The sequence below is a fragment of the Sorex araneus genome, chromosome 4 (genome assembly GCF_027595985.1).
Source record: "Sorex araneus isolate mSorAra2 chromosome 4, mSorAra2.pri, whole genome shotgun sequence".
Lineage (NCBI taxonomy): Eukaryota > Metazoa > Chordata > Mammalia > Eulipotyphla > Soricidae > Sorex > Sorex araneus.
Window position 1 is genome coordinate 72744845 of NC_073305.1, and position 25781 is coordinate 72770625.

The following is a 25781-nucleotide window of genomic DNA, read 5'->3' on the forward strand; positions in this document are numbered from 1 at the left end:
GATCTTCCATTACCAAGAAGCATCTCAGTGAGGTTATAAGAAAGCATATCTTTCATCTAAATTCTCAGAAAAAAAAATTCTAGGATGTCAGGTAAACCTCTTACACCAAATTATAATGTGAGTAATGAACAAGTATAAAGGGGTGAGTCTTTTATACTCAGGCAGTTCTGAGTTTGTTAAATCTAATAGCAGATATTTTTAGTCCTAACTTCGTTCAGTGAGCCCCCAAGAACAAAATAAAGTCAGAAACAGGAAAAACATATTTTTCCTTTCAGCTTTTTAAGTCATACTCAGCAATGCTCAGGGGTTACACCTGACTGCACTCAAAAATTACTTCTGGTCATGCTCAGGGAACCAAATGGGATGCTGGGGATCCAACCTGGGCGGCTGAGTGCAAGGCAAACACCCTACTCGCTGCACTATCGCTCAGCTCCCCGTGCTCCAATTTTTTTTTTTTTAACATTTGAGCCAAACCATCAGAACCAAAGCAACAGAATAAAAAGACAACTCACAGAATGGAAGAAAATTATGTTCAAACTTCAGAGAAATTCCTAAAATTCAGCAACAACAGAAAAACCAATTCAATTTAAAATTAGGCAAAGGACTTAAATAGACATTTCTCCAAAGAAGATTTTTAATTAGCCAATAAACACAAGAAACATGCTCAGTATCACAAATAGGAAGAAAATAGAGGCCAAAATCTAGTGAAATGGGTGCATTAGTATAGCTATTATTTAAAAATAAAATTGGCAAGAATGTAGCGAAATTGAAATCCTATGAGCTACTCATGGGAATGTCAAATGGTATAGCCACTCTGGAAAATGACAGTGCTTTTTCTCCAATAAATTAAACAGACAGAGCCAGGGATATCTCAGTGGCAGAAAGTGCCTGCCTCGAAAGCATAGTTCAAAGTTTGATCCTTGGCACATGTGTTGAGTCCACATGTGTTGAGCATAATCCCTGTAGCACTGTTGTTGGGGTTTGCTGGTACCTCAACAAACATGCAATCTCCAGTGCACTGCAAACAATGTTTGCTAGCACTTGCAACTAAAGTGTGGGACCAAAGAAAAAAAAAAGATAAAGTGTGGAACCCTGGCAAGCACCACAACAATGTGTGGAAGCCCTGTGCCAGGTGTTGACTCCCGTCAAGCACATGTGTAGGCAATACAACCTAGGTGTGGACCCGTGGTGAACACTACCAACAAAAGTATGCAAGCTTCACAACTAAAGAGTTCACTGTGGGAGCCACACAACCAGATATGTGCAACCCCATCATCATCACAACAACAGAAAGTAAAAGGAAGGAGAATACATGTTAAAGCAAACCCCCACAAAACTTAAGTGGAATTACTATCTGATGTGTAACTCCATTTCTGGTTACACATCCAAAATAATCTATAAATTGAAAAACAAACAAACAAACCTTGCATATACGAGGCAAGAGGAGATTCCCCAGCACCACTGAATGGAGTTCTGGTGGTGCCTGGGTGTGGTCCCCAGAGTCCAAACAAACCTTCATTGCTAGGCCTGAGCACTGAATAGTCCTAGACCACACAGCTGGCCCCCAAGCACCCTCACGAACATTTGAGAGTCCCCATGCCTCTCCCACAAAATAAAAATAAACAAGCACAACTAAAAGTATTCTCATGTGACAGCATCTAAATGATATATGAGAAGTATAACATGATACATCGTGCTTTCACATGCAGTTTCTCCTTTGATTCTCTTAACATGAAGATGTGACAGAGCTAGTGCTCTTGCCATCCACACACCCCTTCCCAACTTACACAGCAGGAAACTGAATATTCGGTGCTAGAAATCACATGAGGGAAGTTACAACGTGAGGTAGGGACAGGAATGCTTCCATCTAAACACTAAGGTAATTACAAAGGTACTGGATTGAAGAAACAGTTCAGTGAGTAAGGCACTTGCATGCAGTTAACAGGATTCCATCTCCAGCACTACTTATGGTCCCTCTGAATACTACCAGTGGTGATCTCTGAGCCCAGAGCCCTCAGTAAGCCCCAAGTACTGCCAGGTGTGTACCCCCACAAAAATAAAATAATAAATAAAATGTCCTGGGGGTGGGGTGGGAAGAAGACATGCAGAGTTGGGGATCAAGCCCAGAGCTTTATCTTTAAAGGTACATGCTCTACCAGGTGAGCTGTATCCTCAACCCATGAGAGGGTTTCTTTAAGCCTCCATCTCTAATATGTACAGTGGAGATAAACCACTGATTTAATGGAGCTTTTAGGAAAAAAGGAATCTCAATGATGGTGTCAAGCACGGCAGGGTGCCTGGCACATGGTGAAGAATCAATGAGAGGTTTTAGCTTTGAAAGATGCTAAAATATTAGACTGAAAGAAAGAGATCAGAGGTGAGCAACTGTGTAGCACATACTATGGCAAGTGTTGTGAAGGTCACAAGAAAATAGAAAGTAAGTAATCCAGTCTGACTAGGAAGATAGGCAATAAACAAGTGACAAGATACAAAGTAAAAATAGGAGCCAGCACCCCATAGGAGAAGAAGAAAGCAGCAGGCCCACAGGTATTAGTTGAATGTAGGACACCTCAGGATACTTAAGCCACCTCTCTCCTTTAAGTTTTACAGAAACGTGAAGAGTGATGTTCTTGGGGGTGAAGGAGGTGTGGTGGTTCGGGCATCCCTACCAGTGCTCAGGGGCTCTGGCTCTGGCTCAGGGGCCACTCCTGGTGGGGCTTGAGGATCATATATGGTGCTGAGAACTGAAGAAAGTCAGATGCCTTAACCCCACACTATCTCTCCAGTCAGTGAGGGAACAACCAAATGAATTATATGAATAATAAACGCTACTGGTTCAGAACTAAAAACAGTATGATATTGGAAGGATAACGGGAGGAAGAGGCAAGTACTAATAAATAGGCTTGATGACTGAATGAAGATCAAAAGAATTTCTAGGGCAGGAAGGAGCACTAAAATAGGTACCAAATCTGAGACGGGTTTTTAAAATGCCCCTCTTCTTAAGACTGAAAAGAGGGGCTGGAGCGATAGCACAGCGGGTAGGGCATTTGCCTTGCACGCGGCCGACCCGGGTTCTAATCCCAGCATCCCATATGGTCCCCTGAGCACCGCCAGGGGTGATTCCTGAGTGCAGAGCCAGGAGTGACCCCTGTGCATTGCCAGCTGTGACCAAAAAAAAAAAGAAAAAAAAAAGACTGAAAAGAGAATAGTCCTTAGGGCACTTGTTTTGCACGTGGCTGACCATGGTTTGCTCTCCTGTACTATATATACCCCCACCCCCAGCCCACCAGAAGTAACTCATGAGCACAGAACCAGGAGTAAGCCCTGAGCACATCTGGGTGTAGCTCAAAAAGTAAAATTAATTTAAAAAATATAAAAGGCCCCTCTTCTTCTTTTTTGTTTTTGGGCCACATTCACTGGGCTCAGGTGCTACTAGCTCAGTGCTTGGGTGGTTCTCAGAGGATGAAAAGCCTCTATTCTAAACAAAACCAATTTGGGTCAATCAAAAATAAATGCCCAAACATCATTTTTTCATCTTTATCTTTTCAGACTAGTAGGTTAGCCTGAAGTAACATGCCTAGTAGGACAAAAGCAACAATCCTGAACTGATATTCCTCTGGACACTGTATTTCTGATTTCCTTTCTCACTTTATATCCTCCTTTTCAAAACAACAACAAAAGATAGATTAGGGGTTGAAGAGATAGTACGACACACAGGATTTTTGCCTTGCTGCTGCCAGGCCAAGCTCAATCCCAGGCACTCCATATGGCCCCCCAATTCCTTACCAAAAGTGATCCCTAAGCACAGAGCAAGTAAGCCCTGAGCACAGTAGGGTGTGTGGCCCAGTAACCCCCCCACACACCAAAAAAAAAAAAAGATAGATTACACAGAAATATGCTGAGTGGTTATACAATAGTTCATCCACAAGGCTTGAGAAACTAAAAATGAAACACAGTATTCCATTTATTCCCTTTCTCATATTAGAATTTGAATCTTAATGAACTGTTTTTTCTTTTTGGGGGAGGAGGGGTGGTGGGTGGAAGGTTTGGACCACACCCAGCAACACTCAGGCTCTGCACTTAGAGATCACTCCTGGTAGTGTTCAGGGAACCACACTCGAGGGATCAAGCCCATGTCAGATACATGCAAGGCAAATGCCTGACCTCCTTTACTCTGGCCCCACAGAATCTTAATGAATTTTGCTTTGTCTTGTTTTTTTTGTATTGAATTTGTTTTTTGGGGTCACCCGGCAATGCTCAGGGAATACTCCTGGTCTCAGTTACTCTGCACTCAGGAATTACATCTGGCAGTGCTCAAGGGACCATATGGGATGCTAGATATAGATCTCCAGTCTATGGTGTGCAAGGCAAATGCCCTGCCCACTGTACTATTGCTCTGGCTCAGTGAATTTCCAAGAAAGCACATTATGAAAATTTAGGGAGGCGCTGGGCCATATATGGCTTTTGATAATCTTTTTTTGCTTTGTCTTGTTTGGGGGCAGTGCTCAGAGCTTACTCCTGGCTCTGTACTTAGGAATCATTCCTGGTAGTGCTCAAGTGATATGGAGTGCCAGGATCAAACCAGGGTCTGCCGCATGCAAGGCAAGCACCTTACCCACTGTAACTATCTTTCCTGCCCGTGATGATTCTTTTTCTTTGTAATTTTTATATTTTTCAAATTTTCAACTGTCACTGTCATCCTGTTGCTCATCGATTTGATAGAGCGGGCACCAGTAACATCTCCATTGTGAGACTTGTTACTGTTTTTTTTTTTTTTTTTTGCTTTTTGGGTCACACCCAGCAATGCACAGGGGTCATTCCTGGCTCATGCACTCAGGAATTGCCCCTGGCGGTGCTCAGGGGACCATATGGGATGCTGGGATTCGAACCCGGGTCAACCGCGTGCAAGGCAAACGCCCTACCCGCTGTGCTATCGCTCCAGCCCCCTTGTTACTGTTTTTGACATATCGAATACGCCACGGGTAGCTTGCCAGGCTCTGCCGTGCGGGAGAGATACTCTTGGTAGCTTGCCGGGTTCTCTGAGTTTTCAACATGGATAAAAAATATTTTTCATTTGTTCTGACTATGCCAAACAGAGCTCAGGTCTTACTCCTGGCTTTGTGCTAATGGTTCTGGGGGAGCACATGGAGGCCAGGGTCTCCATGTAAGGCGAGCGCCTGACCCACTGTACTATTTTCCCAGCCCCTAGAGAACTGTCTTGAGAAAACACACTCTAAGCAGGGGAACCCTTACTGCAGCTCTCCTTGGGCACGAGAGAGCAGGGCAGACCTGGGAGCCAGATGACCCTCCCTACCTGCTTGTTGACATCTGGCATTTCATAAGCTATCCTGAGACAAACTCTTTAAGAACCCCAGATTTTTTCCCTATAATCCATCAGCCTGCTTCAGCACCTCTTCTTTCCTTCCAAGGATGCACAGGAAGTGGTCCCACCTCTGACCTTGGATGAACTAGCAACACCCACTGATGACTTCCTTGCAGGACTCCTGTTCTACACAGATGGGGTTTTGACAGGAAAAGAAAAGAACAACCTTTTTGGTTTCTGCCCAGTGGAAATCTCTGACTTGGTAATGATGCCCAAACCATTCCCCTCCTGAGAAACTGCTCATGGTGCCCCAGTGCCACCGATAAGAGTCCAAACTGCTGGGTTCAACATTTGAATACTCTGCCATCAACCTATCACACCTGTCTTCCCAGGCTCACCTTCCCCCACTCCCCCTTGCTAGGCAAACAGAAAAAATCCCCTTACCCTCACCTACCACTTAATGTTCAGCTTTTGTGCATGTCTTCCCAAATCTCCCTCACCCTCTGGTACCCTGCCTCATCACTCTTCCGCTGAGGGCAGCACAGCATAACAGACATGAGCTCTGAAGCCAGAATGCAGGTTCCCACTATGGCTCCCTTCCTGCTGGCTGCGCGGGCCTCCCCCTGCCCCAGTGGGTGCCTGCCTGAAAAATGGAGATAAGAGCAGCATCCTGCTAGGAGTGTCACTGGAAGGGCTGAAGTTTAGCTTCTTCAATTGGGGGCTCAACCAATAACTGAATGTGGGAATGGTTATGAAAAATCTGGCCACGGTAAAAGGTTTCTAAACATGCAATGACCAAACTTTAACTAAAAATAAACTGCGTGATGAATCTGAGGTGCTTCTGGCAGTGCTCACCTGAGCTGTGTTTCTCAGGCAAGAAGAGGTCTTGAGTAGAAAAGGTTTAAGAAGCTCTGGGTCAAAGGTCTGAAAGATACATAAAACTTCTACTTTAGGGGCTGGAGCAATAATACAGCAGGTAAGGCATTTGCTTCCATGTGGCCAACCTGGGTTCAATCCCTGTTATCTCATATGGTCCCCCAAGCACTGGATTCAGAATGGACTCTAGGATCCCGAGTGGCACAAATCTCTCAACTTCTCAGTCTCAGCTACCCAGTAAGGAATGCAGATATAATACTACTCAGGAGCAAGAGAGAGAGTGTAAGTGGGGGGAAGATTCTCTGAGCCCGGCCAAGTCCGATTCCTGGGTACCTCCAGGTGTGGCCCCAAAACTAAAAACAAAACGGCCCAATACTACTCAGACAATTAACAGTGGGAAGATTAAATGAGACCCCACATACAAAGTTTGCATGTTACGGGGCTTAATGAGTTATTTTCGTTTTTCTCCCTGTGTATTCCCAGGTTGTGAAGACTATATAAAATGACTGAAGCAAAAGTGCTTTGCAAACTACCAGCTGCCAAAACAGGACTAATCATTTCTGGGACACTCAGCCATACTAGGGTCAGGCAGCTGTTATTCACTAGATACTAGGAAACAGTCTATGCCCTGTGCCATCTAATCTGTAAATGCAACCTCTGTAATAAATTATCAGTGTCCAGCACTTATTAGAAATGAATAAATTATCCTGCCTGTTCCTACACACCATATTCTGGTCAGAATGAGACAGCCACTAACTTACCTTTTTATCAAAATGAATCCAAGCTTTATTCTTGGGAAAAGATCTGAGACTGTATTCCAGACAACACTTGCAGAGCACCGTGACCCTGATTTGGGGAACTCCTAAAATATGACATCCAGTTCCAGGGTACAGCCAACTCTCAGGGCTCAGTGGAGGCCTGAGATTAGATAGTAACATGTTCAATTTGCCTCAGAAGAGAAAATCAGGAGGGCCAAAGAGACAGTTCACTGGTAGGGTGCTAGCCTTGCAAGTGGCTGACCTGGGTTTGATCCTGGCATCCCATATGGTCCCCCAAGCACCACCAGGAGTAATTCCTGAGTGCAGAGCCAGCAGTAACCCTTGAGCAACTCTGGGTATGATCCTTCAGAGAGAGAGAGAGAGAGAGAGAATCAGGAAATAAAAATAAGTGCTTCTCTTCTTCCTCATAGTTCAAGCCTCTCACGTCACTGCTTCCTTTCTCTCTAAACTACACTAGAGCAAGTTACAGTAACAGGAACAACCTTCTGGGACAAGAGGCACGATGGAGGCAAGAAATGCACAGGGAACTTAGACTGTGACCTCAGCCTCCAATTCCAGATGGACAGGCTATGTGTTCAACCACATAGCACCAAATTAAAATGCTCATGTGCAGCTCAGGAATGCAACTTTATCATTTATCAAACCCTCAGACTAATGCTTTGCACTCCAGGACACCTGCTGAGATGCTGCCTCTAATGAAGACTCCCTAAGAGCAACTCTGTAATATTTGTATCCAGAAGCCTGGTACTCAGCAGGCACTCAAAATGCCAACTAAATTGACCTGAAGGAATTATTTCAGCTCATGCCTCGAGCAGCTGTTGAGAGATATGCTTTTATTGCTGTTGTTTTGTTCCCACCCAATGGTGCTCAGGATTTATTCCTGGCTCTACACTTAGAACAACTCCTGGAGGGGCTTGGGGAACCATATGGGATGCCAGAAACTGAATGCAGGCGGCCAGGAAGTAGACTAGCAACTACTGAGGTGGGTAACACTGTACTATCTTTTCACCTGGCTCCCAGTACACAGTAGCCTCTTCTCTGGAGGATCCTCACTTTGCCTGTGAGCAGCTTAGACTACAGGAAGTCAGTCCCTCCTTCACAGCTTTCCTGAATTCTGCTGCACTCCAAATAGTGCTTACAACCTATGCAGCTAAACCAAGCACGGAACTACAGCTTTGAGGGAATCATCATTGTTCCGTGTTTCTGGGTCCTCTCTGCTGGCACTATCAATCACCTGCACACAAGGACAGCTATGTAGGCCAGCTCTCTTTTACCAGGTAGGCAGTATTTTCATTTCTCAGAGCCTCGGTTTCCTCATCTCAAAGAGCAGTAGGAAGAAGCAAATGGCGGCTGTACAGCTGCTTTGTGTAAGCTAACTCTGCTACCTCTAATGATCAGCTTCAGTGTGTTTTATATGAAGCTAATCAGTACCTCCAACCCCTACTATGCCTCTGGCACAAACTTTTCAAGAATAATAAACATCATGAAATTTATGCTTTATTTTGGGGCTAAATCCAGTGATGCTTGGGGCTTATTCCTATCTCTGAGCTCAGGGATCCCTCCTGGTGGTATTTGGGGAACCATATGGGGTGCCATGGATTGAACCCAGATATGCCACATGCAAGACAAGTTCCTTACCCACTGTATTATCTCTCTGACTCTAAAAATTAGTTTTCTGCTTTGTCACATGAGAACCTCTTTCTGCATTCATCATTAAACTGGCCTAGACTGTGAAACTACCTAGATCTTGGCTATTGAGTAACTGGCATGAAGAGGCTTCCTTCTTTATGAAGCATCCTAAATAAAGAATAGCGAGCCAGGGGCCTCAGAGTATTTTCCTTCACTGGTCACAGATGGGCTACTTGTCTCTCATTTCCTCTTCAGATAGAAAATTCAATCCTTAATGAATTTTTCTGCTAACAATGACAGCTACAATTTATGGGACTTCTACTATCTTCCAGGCACTCTGCTAAGTGTTTTACCTCTGTTGTCTCACTTAAACTACACTGTTGGCATGCATATCTGTCCTTCTTGCTCTCTCTGTTTATAATGACCTCCTCTCTCTCTCTTTCACTCTCTCTCTCCAACTAAGGCTCAGCACTGCAGCACTGTACTGTACTGTAGTCCCGTTGTTCATCAATTTGCTTGAGCGGGCACTAGTCTCCATTGTGAGACTTGTTGTTACTGTTTTTGCCATATCGAATACGCCACGGGTAGCTTGCCAGGTTCTGACATTCAGGTGGGATACTCTCAGCAGCTTGCCAGGCTCTCCAAGAGGGATGAAGGAATCAAACCTGGGTCGGCCATATACAAGGCAAACATCCCATCCGCTGTGCTATCGCTCCAGCCCAAGGCTCAGAGGGTTACAAAATTATTCTGCTTCTGATCACACAACCAACAAATGAGCAAAGTAAAATTTAACTCATGCCATCCTGACAGGAAAAATACACACTTTCCACTCACTAAATCCTTAACATCTATCTGTATGGTTTTAAATCCCCTTTAACTTCTACAAGCCCCACCCTCAACTATCTTGGCATTTCAAAGATGTAGAGATTCCTATTGTAAAGGAGACAAAAAAAAAATCTCTCCCTACCCCAGTTTCCTGGGACTCTTCAATCTCTGACTGGAATTCAACAGTCAAGTGAAAACTGAGTTTTGAGAATATGGCTGCAGTGAGAGAAAGTCTAAGGAAAGGAAATAAAGAAGGGACAGAGTAGGAGGGTAATAATGTGGAATGACAAGGCAGTCAGTAAAGGTGGGAAAACATTCTTGCAGGGTCTACTATTGATCACCACTATCAAAGACCTTATACCACAAAAGAAAGTTCCCAAACGGCTAGTTAACAAGGAAAGAGGCCTCAGTAATTTCACTGCCCCCTAAAAACTGAAGAGTAAGCAGTAAACAAATAAATCGCCATTGCCTAAACCAGGCTGGCCCATTAGGACACTGAAGTTCCTCCCCATAGAAGATGTTTTACCAGTCCTTCCACCAAACAGGAGGAGACCAGTTTTGAAAGAAACTAATCAACATTCTCAGCTGATCACTTGGCATAAACTCCTACCTTACGTGAGAAGGATGTTGCTTTCTGTAATATGGGTATGCCAGATGTTGGCCACTCTGGTGGTCCTTCGCCTACCCAGATACTGCCTCTCTGGTGCCCTGTTCGAGGAGCCCAAAGCAAACCTGTAAGAGTAACATGCACTGGGGCTGGAGACAGTAGCAGGTAAGGTGTTTGTCTTGTACTAGGCCAGCCTAGTTTAATGGCCCTAGCCAGGTTCAATGCTTGGCGCAACATATAGTCTCCTGAGCACCACCAGGAGTGATCCTAAAGCACAGAGCCGGAAGTGAGCTCCAACCACCTCCTAGTATGCCCAAAAAGCAAAATATAAGAGTAACAAGTGGGCTGGAAAGATAGAAAAGTAGGTAGGAGACTTGCCTTGTCTGTGCCTATCCCAGATGTGATCTCCAATATCCCATATGGTTCCCAGAAGTGATTCCTGAATACAGAGCCAAGAACAAGCCCCGAAAACTGCCAGGTATGGCATCAAAAATAAATAAATAAATAAATAAAAGTAGCAGGTGCTGCTAGTACCTCTCCCTACATTTGTCTGGGCACGTCTAATACACTGGGGAGGCAGCCATGGTCGGTGTACACAGACGACCACAAGAAGTATCAACACTGTGGCCTGCGAGAGATCTACCGCATCTGACCTCCTCAAAGCCTCCTTTGACCGGCAGGGAAAACTTCCGCCCAGAAAGGGCAGTGACTTGCACAAGGTCATGGGGAGAGTGGGTGGCAAATCCCCGATGGAATCCAGGCTTCCTCATTCCCTTTCCCAGGCTCTTATCACTCACAACACGGCCTCCCTCCTTCCCCGGGAGGGGATGGCGGGAGGCATACCATCCCCCAGGAGCCCTCCCCATCCCCGGCCCTCCTTCAGTCAGGCGAGATGCAGCTCTGACTAGCAAGTCTTGAGGCGGGGAGCCTTCCCTGGGAGGGTGCCCAGTCTGAGGGTGCGGGTCGAGGGTGGAGGGAACGGGGGCTGGGACAGCTGAGTCCTGGTGGCGGTGTCATCGAGACTGTTGAAGCTGGGCAAAGGCACACGCACTGGCATCACCCGGGAGACGAGGGTGGGCTGAGCCCTGGTGGCAGCGGGAGCCACGGAGCATCTCTCTGTCCCAGCTGGGCCGCAGGGCGCCGCCTGGCAGGGTGGACCGGCGTCAGTGAACAGGCCCTGCCCGTCTTTGGGCGGCAAGAGCGCTCGGGCAGCGGCCCCACGAGGATGCCAGCCCCATCCGCCAAGCGGCACCAGTGCCCGGCCAAGGCCCGCGGTCCTCACCAGCCCAGTCAGCCGCCGCCGCCGCCCACCCAGACGCCCGCCCTTCTCGCGGCCTTACCGAGGCACTGCCCCACCGGGGTACTGAACGGGTTCCCCAGGAGGAACTCCATCTTGGGAGGACAACACCGTAGCGGTCCGGGCCCCCTGTCAGCCGCCCGGGTCTCCGATGTCCCCCCTGGAGCTCCCGACCTGACTGACACTTGCCCCCGCCCCACCCTCTGGAACGCTAAATGCCCGGCCCCTAGCCCCACCCACTGTCCTGTCTCTATTGGGCAACGCTGGCTCAGTCCTCCTCCGATTGGCCCCTGCGTCCGGCGAAGTCCCGCCTACCCCGCGGCGTCTGATTGGGCTGAGGACGGCGCTCGGTCAGGGGAATTTCTAAAAGGCATAGCAGCACCTGGCCCGGTCCGCCTCCGAATGGGAGCCTGTGTATTTTGATTCATCTGTATGTTGGTCAATCTAGCGAATCCTTGCCATTATTGGACAAAGGACTAATCAATCGCTTTACTGGGGCAAGGAGAAAGAGGCTAGGCTAGAAAGAGCCCCGCCTTTAGGAAGCGTTGATTGGAGGAGCGTTTGTTTTCTCTACGTCTGGTTGGTAGCAGGAGTCTTCCCCCCCCCCGCCGTCACGTGACGCGTCAACTTTAACCCAGGATGTCTACCTCTGGACTTCCCCTTAGCAACGAGTGGCGGCGCTGGGTTTCTCTAGCAACTGAGCGACGCCTCTGCTGCGCGGAGCTAGACTGGTAGCCGGGCTGCAGGTGAGACCGGGCCTGTTGGCCACCGAGGGCTGCTAGGGACCGGCCGCGCCCAGTTGATCTCTTTCCTCTGACTCTTTCTCTCAGGACTCCAGCCCGGTTGTTTTCACAGCTTCTCTGCTGGCCGCTGTACAGCCGCACTGAGACAGTCAAAACTCTAGATCATTATTCAGTCAATAGTGATTGTTATTAAGGAAGCATTTCCTCAGACAGCAGGACCCGAAAAGGTTTCCGAAAGTCCCACCCGTCGGTTTCCTGGCTGTATCCCTTTCATTAAAAGAAAAAAGGAAAGGAAAGGTACCTGGTCCACTGATAATTTAAGTTAATCCTTAGGACTGAGATGTATCGCTCAGTAGAAGGGCAATGCCTTGCTGGTATGTTCCAGGTTCCATCTCTCCATCAAAATAATTATAACAGCAACCGTGATATCCAGCCTCTCTATTGCCATTTTCTTATTTTTATTCTGCATCATGGTTTTGTATAAAGTGCTTCAGATAGGAGTATAAATACCTGAATTTTACGTCTAGCTCAGTTAGTAACTTATTATTTGACTTTAACAAATTTCTTTCCCTTAGTTTTTCCACTTGAGAAATTAGGACCTTGGGACTCCCTTTTCTTCTTTTTTTTTTTCTTTTTGGTTAACACCCGGCGATACTCAGGGGTTACTCCTGGCTCTGCACTCAGGAATTACTCCTGGAAGTGCTCAGGAGACCACATGGAATGCTGGGAATAGAACCCAGGTCGCCCGTGTGTACGGCAAATGCCCTACCCGCTGTGCTATCACTCTAGCCCTGGGACTCCCTTTTCTATGGCTTCTGAGCTAGTATGTAATTTCATAAATAATGCATGTGTCCTTAGTCACTTAAGATTCAGTACATCCTTGCTTTTCCCATATTAATCCATAGCAAAACACAGCTACATTTTTCAGGTCCAGTTGTTTCCTAGGACAATTCTGAAACTTTCCTGGTGAGGAACTGATTTCACGAACAGTGGTATTAAATTGCTGCTTCTTCATCCTCTTTTGGGCTTTACCAATTCAGGCAAGTCCCCAGCATCCAGGTTGGATGGTAAATTACTGTTAGGACCTTTTTTCTTGACCTAGGCTTGTGGTGGACACATTGTGAGCTGACTTGTCCACAGCAATAGTCCCCTGTACCAGGTACATTTGAGTGACCATTAAGAAAATGGGTCCTGGGGGCAGGAGCAGAGTACAGTGGGTAGGGTGTTTGCCTTGAACACAGCTGACCAGGGTTTGATACTTGACATCCCAAATGGTCCCCTGAGCCCACCAAAAGTGATCCCTGAATTTAGAGACAGAGTAAGCCCTGAGCACTGCTGTTCCCCTTCCCCCCCACAAAAAAGAGAAAAATAAAAGAAAAGGGGCTGGACAATTAATAGAGTGGGTAAAACATTTACCTTGCACATGGCTGACCCAGGTTCTATCTCTGCCATCCCAGATGTTCCCCCAAACATTGCCAGAATTTCTTGGGGGGGAGGAAGGAAAAGAAAAGAAAATGGATTCTGAATTATGTAATCCTGCCTCTGCCATATACTAGATATGTGAGTCTGGGCTTGTTACTTAACTCTTGTGACTAGCTTACATTGTCTTGTCTGAACTGAAAATGAGAGTTTTCATATAAATAAAGTTCCAGAAATCTCTCATATCTACATCTGACTCTCACATTGGCTATCTCTCACCTACAGCCAGAGTGAGCTTCTTCTTTTTTTTTTTTTTTGCTTTTTGGGGTCACACCTGGCAATGCACAGGGATTACTCCTGGCTGTGCACTAAGGAACCACCCCTGGCGGTGCTCAGGGGACTATATGGGATGCTGGGATTCGAACCCGGGTCGGCCGCATGCAAGGCAAACGCCCTACCCGCTGTGCTATCACTCCAGCCCCACAGAGTGAGCTTCTTAATGTTCAAATCTGATTACATGACTGGTTATTAGACTCAGGATCTGTTTAGATCTCTTAGGATATGACTACAACTCCAGCCTTCCATCACTTCTGTCAGAGTAGAAAATGCAGTATTCTTTCCCACCTCAGTACTTTCACTGTGTAGTTCCTTTTTCTTCCTTTCCTGGACACCATTCATATCTCAGCTGTGCCACCCCTGGACAAGACAGGTTCCCAAGTGCATACTTTTAGTTACCACACCTAAAAATGTGTCATGGTTTATAATGAACTATCTGTATGTGTATTGGTTAATGTCTGAAACAGAGGCAAGATATCTGTTTTATACACAGCTTACAGAAGTCATTTATTGCATGTGTGTTACCCAAACATAATTTTAGAGAAGTGTTAGAGGAAAGAATAATCCATCTTCTACAAATAAGAAGTCAAAAGTTTAGACAGGTAAAGTAAGTTTCCAAAGGATACATAATCAAGATCCAAGTCCAGCCCTTAAGTACATAATTACATATAACAATTATTCCACACTGTCTAGAGATCACTAAACCGATTGAAAACTAGTTTGATGGGATCTGTCACAGGTGCCAGGCCTTGATAAAATACAATGACAAGTCAAAGTTTTAGGATCAGAATCAAGAATCATTTCCCATAATACAGCAACTTCCTTTTAAAAGCACAAACAAGGGCCAGAGTACAGTACAGTAGAGTACTTGTCTTGCATGCAGTTGACCTGAGTTTGATCCCCAACACCACATATGGTTCCCCAAACCCCACCAGGAGTCATCCCTGAGCACCACTCCCTCCCCCAAAACAAGAAAGAGGAGCTGGAGAGATAGTACAGTAGGTAGGGCATTTGCCTTGCATGCAGATAACCCAGGTTCAATTCCTGGCATTCCAGATGGTCCCTGAGCACTTTCAGAGTAATTCCTTTTTTTTTTTTTGCTTTTTTTGGGTCACACCTGGCAATGCACAATGGTCATTCCTGGCTCTGCACTCAGGAATTACCCCTGGTGGTGCTCAGGGGACCATATGGGATGCTGGGAATCGAACCTGGGTCGGCCGCGTGCAAGGCAAATGCCCTACCCGCTGTGCTATTGCTCCAGCCCCACTTTCAGAGTAATTCCTGAGTGCAGAGCCAGGAATAACTTCTAAGCATCCTGGGTGTGCCCCCCAAAAAAAGTAGAAGAAAGAAAAGAATAGCATAAACACTTTTCAGGTAACATATAACACATGGAGGCAAATATAGCACATTAATATTTTTTCATAGGTAAGCAGATACTGTCATGGAAAATCTTAGATAAAATTGATTCAGAAGAGTCAGGAGATGGAGAGAGGCAGAAGACTGAAAACGTCTTGAAAAGTTGAGATCAGTTGCCCTAAAGAGATGGAGAGACTAGAGAGATAGAGAAGATAGAAGCACTGGCAGAGAAAGGTTGTAGGAGTAAAAGAGCCTCAGACAGACCTGGGAATTGAAGTTATTGGGGCATTTGATCATGAACAGCTTCAAACTGAGAGATGCACATTTGCCCAAGATGCATCTAAGTAGATGGTAGGAGGGGAAGGAAGATGGGCTTCCTGGCAGGGACTGTCTCCAAGACCAGGTTACAGTTACACCTGGGTTAGTGATGGGCACTCTGTACCAAAAGGCTCTCCAGAAGCACTCAGTGCAGGAGAGGCCGGACAAAGTGACTGTCCAATATATGGGATCAGCATGACAGAGGTTACAGGGGTTCAGGGAGGCCTGGGGACTAGGGACATGCATGGACAAAGAAGGTAAAGCTGGTAGGAGGGGAGAAGCCAGAGTGGAAAGTGGAGGGAGGGCAGAGTTTCTGGTTGTCGGGGAGGTCGGCTGTGACTCCATGCGCAGCCTTACCCGTCTGTGTATTCCCACTCAGAGGGTTTGTAATGCTGGGGGTGTGGAGGAAGGAATGGCGCTCAGCTTCCCAGGCTGTGGCATTGGTCAGGCAGACAGCGTAGTCCAGGGCCGGCCTTAGAGTGACTGACTGAATCCCGAGCCCACTGTTGGCCTGTGGCATTTGTTTCCCTTTGGACCTTTAGCATTAGCTTAAGAGAGTATTTACTAGAAGAAATGTGAATGCTCTCAGAAAAGGGGCCTCAGAAATTCTTATTAATGGGCCCAGCACAATAGTACAGCCTGCATGCAGCTGACCTGGGTTCAATCCCCATCATCCTATAAGGTCCCCCAAACCTTCCAGGAGTTATCCCTGAGCATCACCGGGTGTTGCCCCAAAACAAACAAACAAACAAATAATCAAAATTTCTCATTAGAGACTTGAGGGACCAGAAAGCCAGTGAGGAAGAGGTGGCCTCCTTTGGTGTCAGGCCTCTGATCATTCAGGCCTCTGCCTCTGCTTCCCTCTGTTCTTCAGCCTCCTCTATCTCCTTCTCTGCCTGCTGCCATGCCCGGCCAGCCTGTGCCCCCTGTCCCCTCAACTCAAGCAGCCTCTGTGGCCCCATGCTCACATTTCTTGGGTAGAACCTGAAGCAGCAGCTCTGCTGGGTTCAATCCCTGGTATCCCATATGGTCCCCTGAGTCTACCCAGAGTGCAGAGCCAGAATAAGACCTGAGCACTGCTGGGTGTGTTCCCCACCCCCACCAAAGTAAAGAAAGAAGGAAGGAGAGAGCCAGGAAAGGCATGCACAGTGGGTATTGTGGTTCAGAAGATCAGCATGGCCTGGCTCCAGGAGCAGTCTGACAAAATCACCTCTGGCAGGGGCTCCTCGGGATATGGCCCTGTGGACAGGTACGGATGGTTGCAGGGACCAGCCTTGGTGCTAACCCATAGGTGCAGCGGGCAGGCTTCAGTGAGCATGGCTGCCAAACTGCTCCTTGATCCTCCAGGGACCCCCAACCAGGTTTGTCCTCAGCAGAAAAGCCAAGATCTCAGAGAGGAACCTGTTGTTTTTGCAGGGGGATGAACCGGATATGCAACTGGATTGAGCCCAGGGTGATAGATGATGAACTTCTCAAGCAGGTGGTATCGGATCAGGGCCCCCAGGAAGAGGCCGGGCAGCTGGCCAGACAGGAGGGCATCCTCTTCAAAGATGTCCTGTCCCTGCGGCTGGACTTCCAGAGTGCGTATGGAAGGGGGCGGGCAGGGACAGGGGCAGCACCACTGGGCTCTCCCCCGCCTACCTTCCAGCCTCAGAATTCTGGAAGGTCAAAGACCCACATGGTTAGAAGGTGTAGGAGAAACATAGATGATCCCCTCACCCTCACGATTCCCTCTTCTCTTCCCCCCTCCTCTCCCCTCCCCTTTTCCCCTCTCTCTTCCCCTTTTCCTTGACTCCCTCCATTGCCTTCTTTGTCCCCTTCCCCTTTTCCTACCTCTCCCCTTTACCCCTGTTCCCTTCCTTCTCTCCCCTCCCTCCCCTTTTCTTTTCCTCCCCTTCTCTTCCTCTTCCCTTTTCTTTCCCTCCCCTTTTCCTTGCTTCTCCCCATTTCCTTCCCTGTCCCCTTCCCCTTCCCCTTTTCCTACCCCTCCCCTTTACTCCCCTCCCTTTCTCTCCCCTCCTCTTCCTTTTCTCCCCTTTCTTCCCCTTCCCTTTCCATTTCCTCTCCTTCCCTGCTCCCCCCTCCTGTCCCCTCCTGTCCCCTCCCCTGTTTCTCCCCTTCTCCCTCCTCTTCCTTCACTTTCCCTCTCCCCTTCCTTCCCTTCCCCTCCCCTCTCCCCTGCCCTTTCTCTCTCCTTCCTCCTCCCCATCCCATATACCTTCCTGTTTCTCCCTTCCACTTCTCTTCCCTCCCTGCCTTCCCTTCCCATTGCACTGATGGTTCGGCCCTTGGTTGAGGTGTTGACCTTCTCTGTGCTTCTAGATTGCGGAATCCAGGATTTCTCTTTGTTGTTATGGCAGATCACATAGAGGCTCAGAACAGACCATTTCAAAGCTTCATACTGAGTTTTAGGAACATTTGCATATCCACAATCTTCCTGCTTCTGAGTAAGAAGAATAGAAGCCAGAATAAAGTTCTCCCACTCCAAACTAGGTGAACCCAGAAGCGCCGTGCTCTTTCCACCACAGAATCAGGGAGCCAGGCAAGAGCTGTGCCAGGGGGAAGGTTTGCTGGGGTGTGGGAGGGGGCTGAAAATTAAATGGGGCAGAGAGCTTTGAGGCCCTGGGGATGGGGTATGGGAGCCTCAGGAATGTCAGGCCTGGCTTGAGTGAGAAGGCCAGGCTTGGGGTCAGACATAGCCTACAGTCCCGTGTCCATACCTGAATTGGGGAGCTCTGGTTCCTGTCCCAACACTGCCCTTCCCACCCCCTCACTGGCCAACCTGGTCTGACTCACATTCCCACCCCATCCTGGACCCTTGTGTGGGCCCTGCCAGGGCCATTCTGTGCAGGCTGCTGGGGCACTGAGGTGAGCCAGGGAGGCTCCACCCCACCCCAGCCTCACTAAGCCGTGGGTGAGTGCACCCTGAGCTCCCCCCATCCAGAAAAAACAAAACCCTGTCCTAGAACTGACCTTTAGGTGAAGGAATACAAATAAGATCAAAAAGGACAATCAGAGTGTTTATAGGGAACACATGCTACAGATTTTGTTGTTGTTGTTCAGGTTTTCCCTTTTATTTTACAAGAATAAAATAGGGATCAAGTACCTCACCTTGACAAGGAAACCAGCTCCAGGTGGTGACATAAGGGTTCACCCATGAGGAGGAGTTTGGGGGTAGGGGTGAGGGTTCCCAGCACCCACACAGGTAGTGGGGTTGGGGTTCTGGGTCCTATGAGAAACTGACAGCTGTGTAACAAAAATAATCATGTCCCAATCAACAAGACGTCAAACTTCGGTCACTGTCCCCTGGGAGCCTCCCAGGAGACAATAGTGTTATTTTCACAGGGGTGGGGATGGGGTAGGATGGGGGCCATGTGGACTGTCAAAAAGTGCTATAAGAGAATCTGCATGCAGTTATGATGCCCCCCTAGTGTCCACTGTCCCAGTTTGGAGGAAGATATCTAAGCTTCTCCATCCTGGGCCTCTATTGCCAGGCACCCAAACCCACTGTAAACAGTGTCCTGAGTTGGGGGACTGCTGGCAGTTTGTCTCCTGATGATGGCACACTGTGACCTTCCTCCTGGAGCCTGCACACAGGAGAGGAGGCTGCCCCAGAGTCCCCCTCTGCTGCAAACATGGGGTCTTATGGCCAGTGAGGCACCAAGACCACCTTATGGTGGATAGTCTGCAGCTTCCCTTGACCTTTCCAGGGCAACAATGCAGCCTGAACAGCGGGGTATGGATGGGGTGTGTGGGGAGCTTGGGAAAGCTTGGGTGTTGGGGATGGGCTACATGTTTTATCAGGGATCAGAAGTTGACAATAGTGTAGAGGTCAGAAGGAGGCAAGGGGGTCTGGAGAGAGTGATTAAGATACAGGGAATGGCCCGTGCGAAGGTCCTGAGGCAGGTTATGTGAAGTGGTCTTCTGGTTTCAGCTTGGGAGCCAAGAGAAAGTGCTTGGCTTTTATGGTGGAAGAGTTAGGAGCTCTGGGAAGGTTCTAAGGGGCACCCCCTTGTTGGGGAGGGACAGGACAGGACTGACATTTTCACAAGTTGCTTCTGGTGCTGGAGAATAGATGAGACCATGACTAATGCAGAGAGTCTCGCTGCAGTGGTCTGGGGTGCCAGTATGCCAGGCACAAAACCCATGGCAACTGTGCAGGCAGATTCTGCATCTCTGTGGAGGACCAAGTCAGCACTGGCAGCAACGCCAGCATTCTGACAACTTGGTAAGAGGTATCAGAAGCAGCCCAGGTTTTGTGCATTGTTGTGACTTTTCCAGTGCCAACTGCTAATGCCCTGGGCAAGCCTGCTGCAGTTGTCCTGGGCAGCACACCCAGGGCTCAGGTGCCGCCCAGGGAAGGGGTGTCTGGTGTCTGGAGGAAGGGGGTCATCGTCATGGGCTGTGAGACTGCAGCCAGTTACACGAGAAACCCAGAAAAGCTGGATCAGAGTGGAGGTGGCCGAGACCACAGAGTGGCAGTGGGTCCTGCTCAGAAGAGGAGTTCTGAGAAGTCTACACATGCAGGATGAGAGCTGGGCTCACTCTCCAGTTCTGCCTGGTCCTGGGCACCCCAGAGAAGTAGGACCGGGTAATCCAGAGTCTATAGAAAGGCTGTGAGTCCTCAGAATCAGAGAAAACGGCCTAACCAGGGGCTGCAGCAATAGTATAGAAGACAGGGGCTTGCCTTGCTAGCGACTAGCTTGAGTTTGATCCCCAGCACCCCAGATAGTACCCTTGGTCCTGCCAGGAATGGTCCTTGAGTACAGAGCCAGGATAAGCCCTGAGCACCACTGGAAAGAAAGAAAGAAACAGGGGGGAAAAAACCCTAACTATCCCCCAGCCCCAACTGCAGATCTCATACCTTTGCCAAAACCTGCACCTCTGATGAATGAGGCTGCCTGACACACCTTTGTTTGTCTGGTGGCCACGCCTGGGAGTACTCAGGGGCTACTCCCCAGTAGCTCCTCCAGTGGTGTTCAAAGGAACTGTGGGGAGCCAGGGGATTGGACCCTGGGCTCTGCGATTCTTTGAGCCGTCTCCCAGGTCCAAGCTTTCTTCTTTTCTTTTCTTTTCTGTATTATTTCTATCCTTTTTATAATCATATACTAATTTGGTGTTATTTGGAAGTCATTGCAAAAGCAAATATAGAAAGGGGAAGCATATAAACAATAGCTATGTGTGACTTCTCACAGAAATCTGGGGGACACATTTATGCCTCTCAGATGGTACAGGTGCAGTATATACCTACTTAAAGTCATGTTCTGACACTTCTAGCTGCCAATGAGAGATATGAAACTCTGGCATCAGGAGCAATGGATTGGGCTGGCTGGGTGATCCTCAAAGCAAGCTGTCTTAGGAACCCAGCACGAGGCTTGTCCAGGGCATCAGGCACTGCCTGTCAGATGGGCTTCGTGCCCACCAGTGTTTCTGCCGAACAGTTTCTTGGAGTTACTCCTTAAGTCACAGATGCAAGCTTGTCTTTACAGACAGATTCCAAATAGACAAATTGCAGGCCAGGGGCCTCAGACAGCAAATACTCCTTTAAACATGGCTTAATTGCCCTTCCAAAAGGTTGAGCTGGTTGAGTGACCATCGGTCCTTTCAATGCTGCAAGGCAGGCGAGGAGGTTTCCTCACCCTTCGGCCTTGGTTCTGTTTGTCACCCCATGGAAGGAGGAAGCAGACCCCCACCTATGTGTGTCCTGAGCCCAGGATGAGTTTTGTTTTGTTTTGGCTTGATTTTTCTGGGCCATTCACCTGGTGATGCTCAAGGGTTAGTTACTTCTGGCTCTGTGCTCAGGAATTACTCCTGGCGGTGTCCAGGGGACTATATGGGATCCAACCTGCTAGTTGCAAACTCTACCTGCTGTACTGTCTCTGCACCCCCCTTGGGGCTTTTTTTAAGTAATAAACACCTATTGAGAATTCCTAGGGTGCTGACTATTGCCTCCCCATGTAGGGGAGGATCCACACAGTAAGGGAACACTGAAGACTACATGTCCCAGTTGGTTCCTCTGGTTGACAGGAAGGAAAAAAGTCCCTCCCCCCCCCCCGCTGAATACAGGACAGTCTTCATTCATCTCCATCAGGAGTACAAGTGAAGAGGGGGTGCTCCATGGTACTGCATGGGATGGGGCCCCTACCTAGCCCCAGTGTGGCACCAGAAGCTAAGTGAACACGACCCTGAGCAGGTCCCACCCACACACCCCGCCCCCCCCCACCCCGTCTGCTGTTAGGCCCTGTCATGTGCCTGCATGGCAGCACTGGAGGCCACTGCTTTCCCAGAGCTGACAGGGACTGGAGCTCCTCCATCCTTGGCCCGTCCATGGCAAGGCAGAGCGGTGCAGGGGCCTTTGGCATGTACAGGCAGCACGAGTCATCTCTGCGTGATGTAGAGTAGCACGAATACCACTACATCGGTACTAAACTTCCATCCAAAATCAAGGCTGGAAGCAGTGGGACCTCCTGTCCGGTTGTTTCAGACATCCTCTGCATAGACAACCTCTGGCAGTTCGAGAACTTGAGGAAGCTGCAGCTGGACAATAACTTCATCGAGAAGATCGAAGGCCTGGAGAACCTCACACAGCTGGTCTGGCTAGGTAAGGCCCTTCTCTGCAGCTATTCACCCTCATTCAGCCTGACACCCTGCTGAGGTTTTTGTCTCCTTATGCCATAGCCTAGCATGGATGGGGTCATGGCAGAAGCTCTTTCTGCTGGAAGCAAGAAGCAACTCTGTAAAAGGCTGGACCTGTGCCGGAGAAAGCACAGCAAAGGTGCTGGCACTCTATTCTCCCTCCAACCAAGCCCCCCAGGCTACAGGGGAGATGGGACCTGCTATGTCTTGGACTTGTCGTCACTGGACTCACATAGAGAGATTGCTGTGGACCTCACCAGTTAGAGGGACCAAATGGAACCATCAGTAACCACCAACCTGCTACCTTGCAACAACTGTTTGCTCAGCTCCCCCTGGTGCTTTCTGGTGTGTGGTTCAGAGGGTAGAGGTCTCTGAACCATAGAGCATCCCCACTATGCAGGCGAGCAATTCAGGACACCACCAGGCTCCCCGCCCGGCTTTAGCTGACTTCTCAGCTCTGGCCTTCACTGCATGGCTGCTGGTTTTGGGACACTGCAAGTGTCCCCTGGACCCTTCAGGAGGCCCTCACATCTGACAGAAGGGCAGAGACACCCCTGGGGAGAAGGTTTTATGGGGAGCCCTAGATGACTTTGTCCCACTTCAGCCTCCCAGCACACCTGCATCATGCTGCAGAAGGAAGCTGAGTTCTTCAAGGTGAAGGCACTGGCCCACAGCTGGGTGCCAGGCAGCAGAAGAGCCAGGATACAAACCCACTTCTCTGCGGCCCCAGAACCTCCATCTCCACTGCCCTGCCAGATGTTTTCCCATAACAGGTGACCTAGGGCACAGGCATACCTCTCCTGAGGTACCTAATCAAGGGTTAGGATGAAATGACTTCTCAGTGGGGCTGGAGCAGTGGTACAGCAGGTAGGGATCTTGCCTTGCACGCACCTGACCAGGGTTCAATCCCTGGCATCTCATATGGTCCCTTGAGTGCTTCTGAGTGCAGATACAGGAGTAACTCCTGAGCACTACCAGGTGTGGCTCAAGAACCAAAACAAAAAGCTGAGGGGAGTAAATGACTTCTCAGGTAATTTCTTTTTGGGTGGAGGAACAGATGTTTGTGCCATGCCTGGTCATAGCAGAGGCTACTTCTGGTTCTGTTCTCATGGATACTTGCTGGCAGTACTCAAGGGATTGTATATAGTGCAGGAGATCATGAAGGGGCAGCCACATCAAGCACCTTAGCCCCTGTACTATCTCTCTGGCTTCTCAAATAATTTTTATTTAGGGGAGAGCCACACCTAGTGGTGCTTAGGGCTTAGTCCTGATTCTGTGCACAGGTGTCATTCCTGGTAGATCTTGGGGTACCCTAACCGTTCTAGAGATGAAACTGGAGACTGCCACGTGCAAGGCATGCACTTTCACCCTGTATTCTCTCTCCAGCCCTTCAAATAACCTTTGAATTGTGGTGCTTTGCAGCAATCATGATATAGTTTCCAGACTCATGAGGAAAGTCCCAGTTTGGGCCTCTGGGCAATTGGTGTTTCAGGACTTGGTGGCCATCCCCACCCTAGCAATACTCCGAAAGTGGGATGGGGAAAAAGCACTTTTATCCCCAAAGATATGACAGTTGGGTTCAGATGTTGGGAGGGGTATGGGTGGCCTGTGATAAGGCTGAAGAACCTGGCCTGCCCCATTCTTGGCCACAGACAAGCCCTGGATATACACTGGATATGATGATATATCATATAGTGAGCTCTGATTGGGAGCCAGTCACTGGGCCTTACTGGGTTTCCATTTCCCATCACTCACACAGGGAAGGAAATTCCAAACTAACACTTGAGGTCTTGGGGCTGGAGAGATAGCACAGCGGGTAGGGCGTTTGCCTTGCCCAGGTTCAAATCCCAGCATCCCATATGGTCCCCTGAGCACGGCCAGGGGTAATTCCTGAGTGCAGAGCCAGGAGTAACCCCTGTGCATCGCCAGGTGTGACCCTCCCCCAAAAAAAAGCAAAAAAAAAAAAAAACACTTGAGGTCTTGTCGGAGGATGTCCATGTATATAGTCATTTGTTAGGATTTGGGGGGTGGAGGCATACCTGGCTGAGGTTACTCCTGATTCTGTGCTCAGGGATCACTCCTGCCACTGCTAAGAGGGACCATATGGGGGTGCCAGGGATAGAGCTCGGGTTGGGGAGTGATAGTACAGCGGGGGTAGGGCATTTGCCTTTCATGTGGCCTACCAGGGTTTGATCCCCAGCATCACATATGGTCCCCTGAGCACTGCCACGGGTAATTCCTGAGTGCAGAGCTAAGAGTAACCCCTGAGCATCGCCAAGTGTGACCCAAAAAGAAAAAAAAAAAACCCAGAAATAACTGGTCGGCCACATACAAAACAAACACCCTACTCTCTGTACTATCACTCTAGCTCCCACATACATAGTTAATAAAGTGATAACTGCTCAGCAGCTGGGAGCTCTGTCTGATAGACCCCTGTGGGACTATCTCCCTGCCCGCCCTGAGAGGCACTGTTGGAGACCTGCATTTCCATCCCAGAGGCACACAGACCAGAGTTTTACCTATGTCTCACTGCAGGAAGATGAGTGGCAGGACTAGAGAGAACAGAGGACACTGAGCTCACAGAAAAATCATGGCGTTCAGGAAACGGAAACTTCCAGAAGGCCTTCAGACAGCGAGTTCTCAGCCTGGTTTACAAAGCATCATGCAGCCCTAAGGGGTGTGTTTTAGGACAGTCGACCCCTACCCCCCACCAGACCCTCACAGCCCTCTTGCCTTCCAGACCTGTCCTTCAACAACATTGAGGCCATCGAGGGGCTGGATACGCTGGTGAACCTGGAGGACCTGAGTTTGTTCAATAACCGCATCACCAAGGTCGACTCTCTGGACTCCCTCATCAAGCTGCAGGTGCTCTCGCTGGGTAACAACCAGCTCAATGACCTGATGAACGTGAGTGTTCGGGGCAGCTCCTAGGACCCTGCCCCTGCTGCAGGACTGAGGGGGGTGGCTGGGCGCTGAGACCAGGGGTGTCACTGGAGGCATCTGGCAAAGGGAAGGTGAGATCAGACTAACTAAATCATCGTTCCCTAAAAAAGCTACAAATCCACATTCTTCTGTGAGAGTTTTTTGTTTTTTGTTTTTTGTTTTTTTTTTTTTTGCTTTTTGGGTCACACCCAGCAATGCTCAGGGGTTACTCCTGGCTTTGCACTCAGGAATTACTCCTGGCAGTGCTTGGGGGACCATATGGGATGCCGGGGATTGAACCCGGGTCGGCCGCGTGCAAGGCAAACGCCCTTCTGTGAGAGGCGTGCTATCGCTCCGGCCCCTTCTGTGAGAGATGTAATGAAGTTAAGGAAACAGCCTTTGTTTTGTTTTGTTTTGGGGTCACACTTGGAGGTGCTTAGGGTTTACTCCTTTTGAGGGTTTATGTTCAGGGATCACTCCTGGTGGTGCTCAGGGGACTGTATGGGGTGCCAGGGACGAACCTGGCGGGGCTGCAAGCAAGACAAATGTCTACCTGCTGTCCTATCTCTCCAGCCCTAAACAGTCTCGACCACTGATCAGAGCCCATCTGAAGGTGGCAGTATGTGCCTCTGCCATGCAGAAAAGTTTTCATTGCCTGACCTCCACACTCACTTAACAAATACATCTGTGGCAAGCACCCAGTAGGTCCGGGATA

General features: G+C 48.7%; 2 protein-coding genes across 7 annotated transcripts in view; one reads left to right on the forward strand and one right to left on the reverse strand.

The window, feature by feature from the left end:
• TOM1L2 (target of myb1 like 2 membrane trafficking protein) overlaps positions 1-11525 on the reverse strand; it is a 158450-nt gene extending 146925 nt beyond the window's left edge. For 5 of the 6 annotated variants that reach the window (XM_055135043.1, XM_055135042.1, XM_004612823.2 and 2 more), the window contains exon 1: positions 11380-11525. In XM_055135043.1, the coding sequence (XP_054991018.1) occupies positions 11380-11431 (52 nt within the window). In that variant the 5' untranslated portion in view covers positions 11432-11525. Of the gene's footprint in view, positions 1-6178; positions 6248-11379 lie in introns of all 6 variants that reach the window. The other variant, XM_055135041.1, reaches the window with a different exon arrangement.
• Positions 11526-11945: 420 nt separating this feature from the next.
• The window catches only part of DRC3 (dynein regulatory complex subunit 3), a 43864-nt gene continuing 30028 nt past the window's right edge, over positions 11946-25781 (forward strand). Inside the window, exons 1-4 of the mRNA XM_055136932.1 lie at positions 11946-12082; positions 16925-17088; positions 21993-22109; positions 24885-25051. Of these exons, the coding sequence (XP_054992907.1) occupies positions 16929-17088; positions 21993-22109; positions 24885-25051 (444 nt within the window). The 5' untranslated portion in view covers positions 11946-12082; positions 16925-16928. The remainder of the gene's footprint in view (positions 12083-16924; positions 17089-21992; positions 22110-24884; positions 25052-25781) is intronic.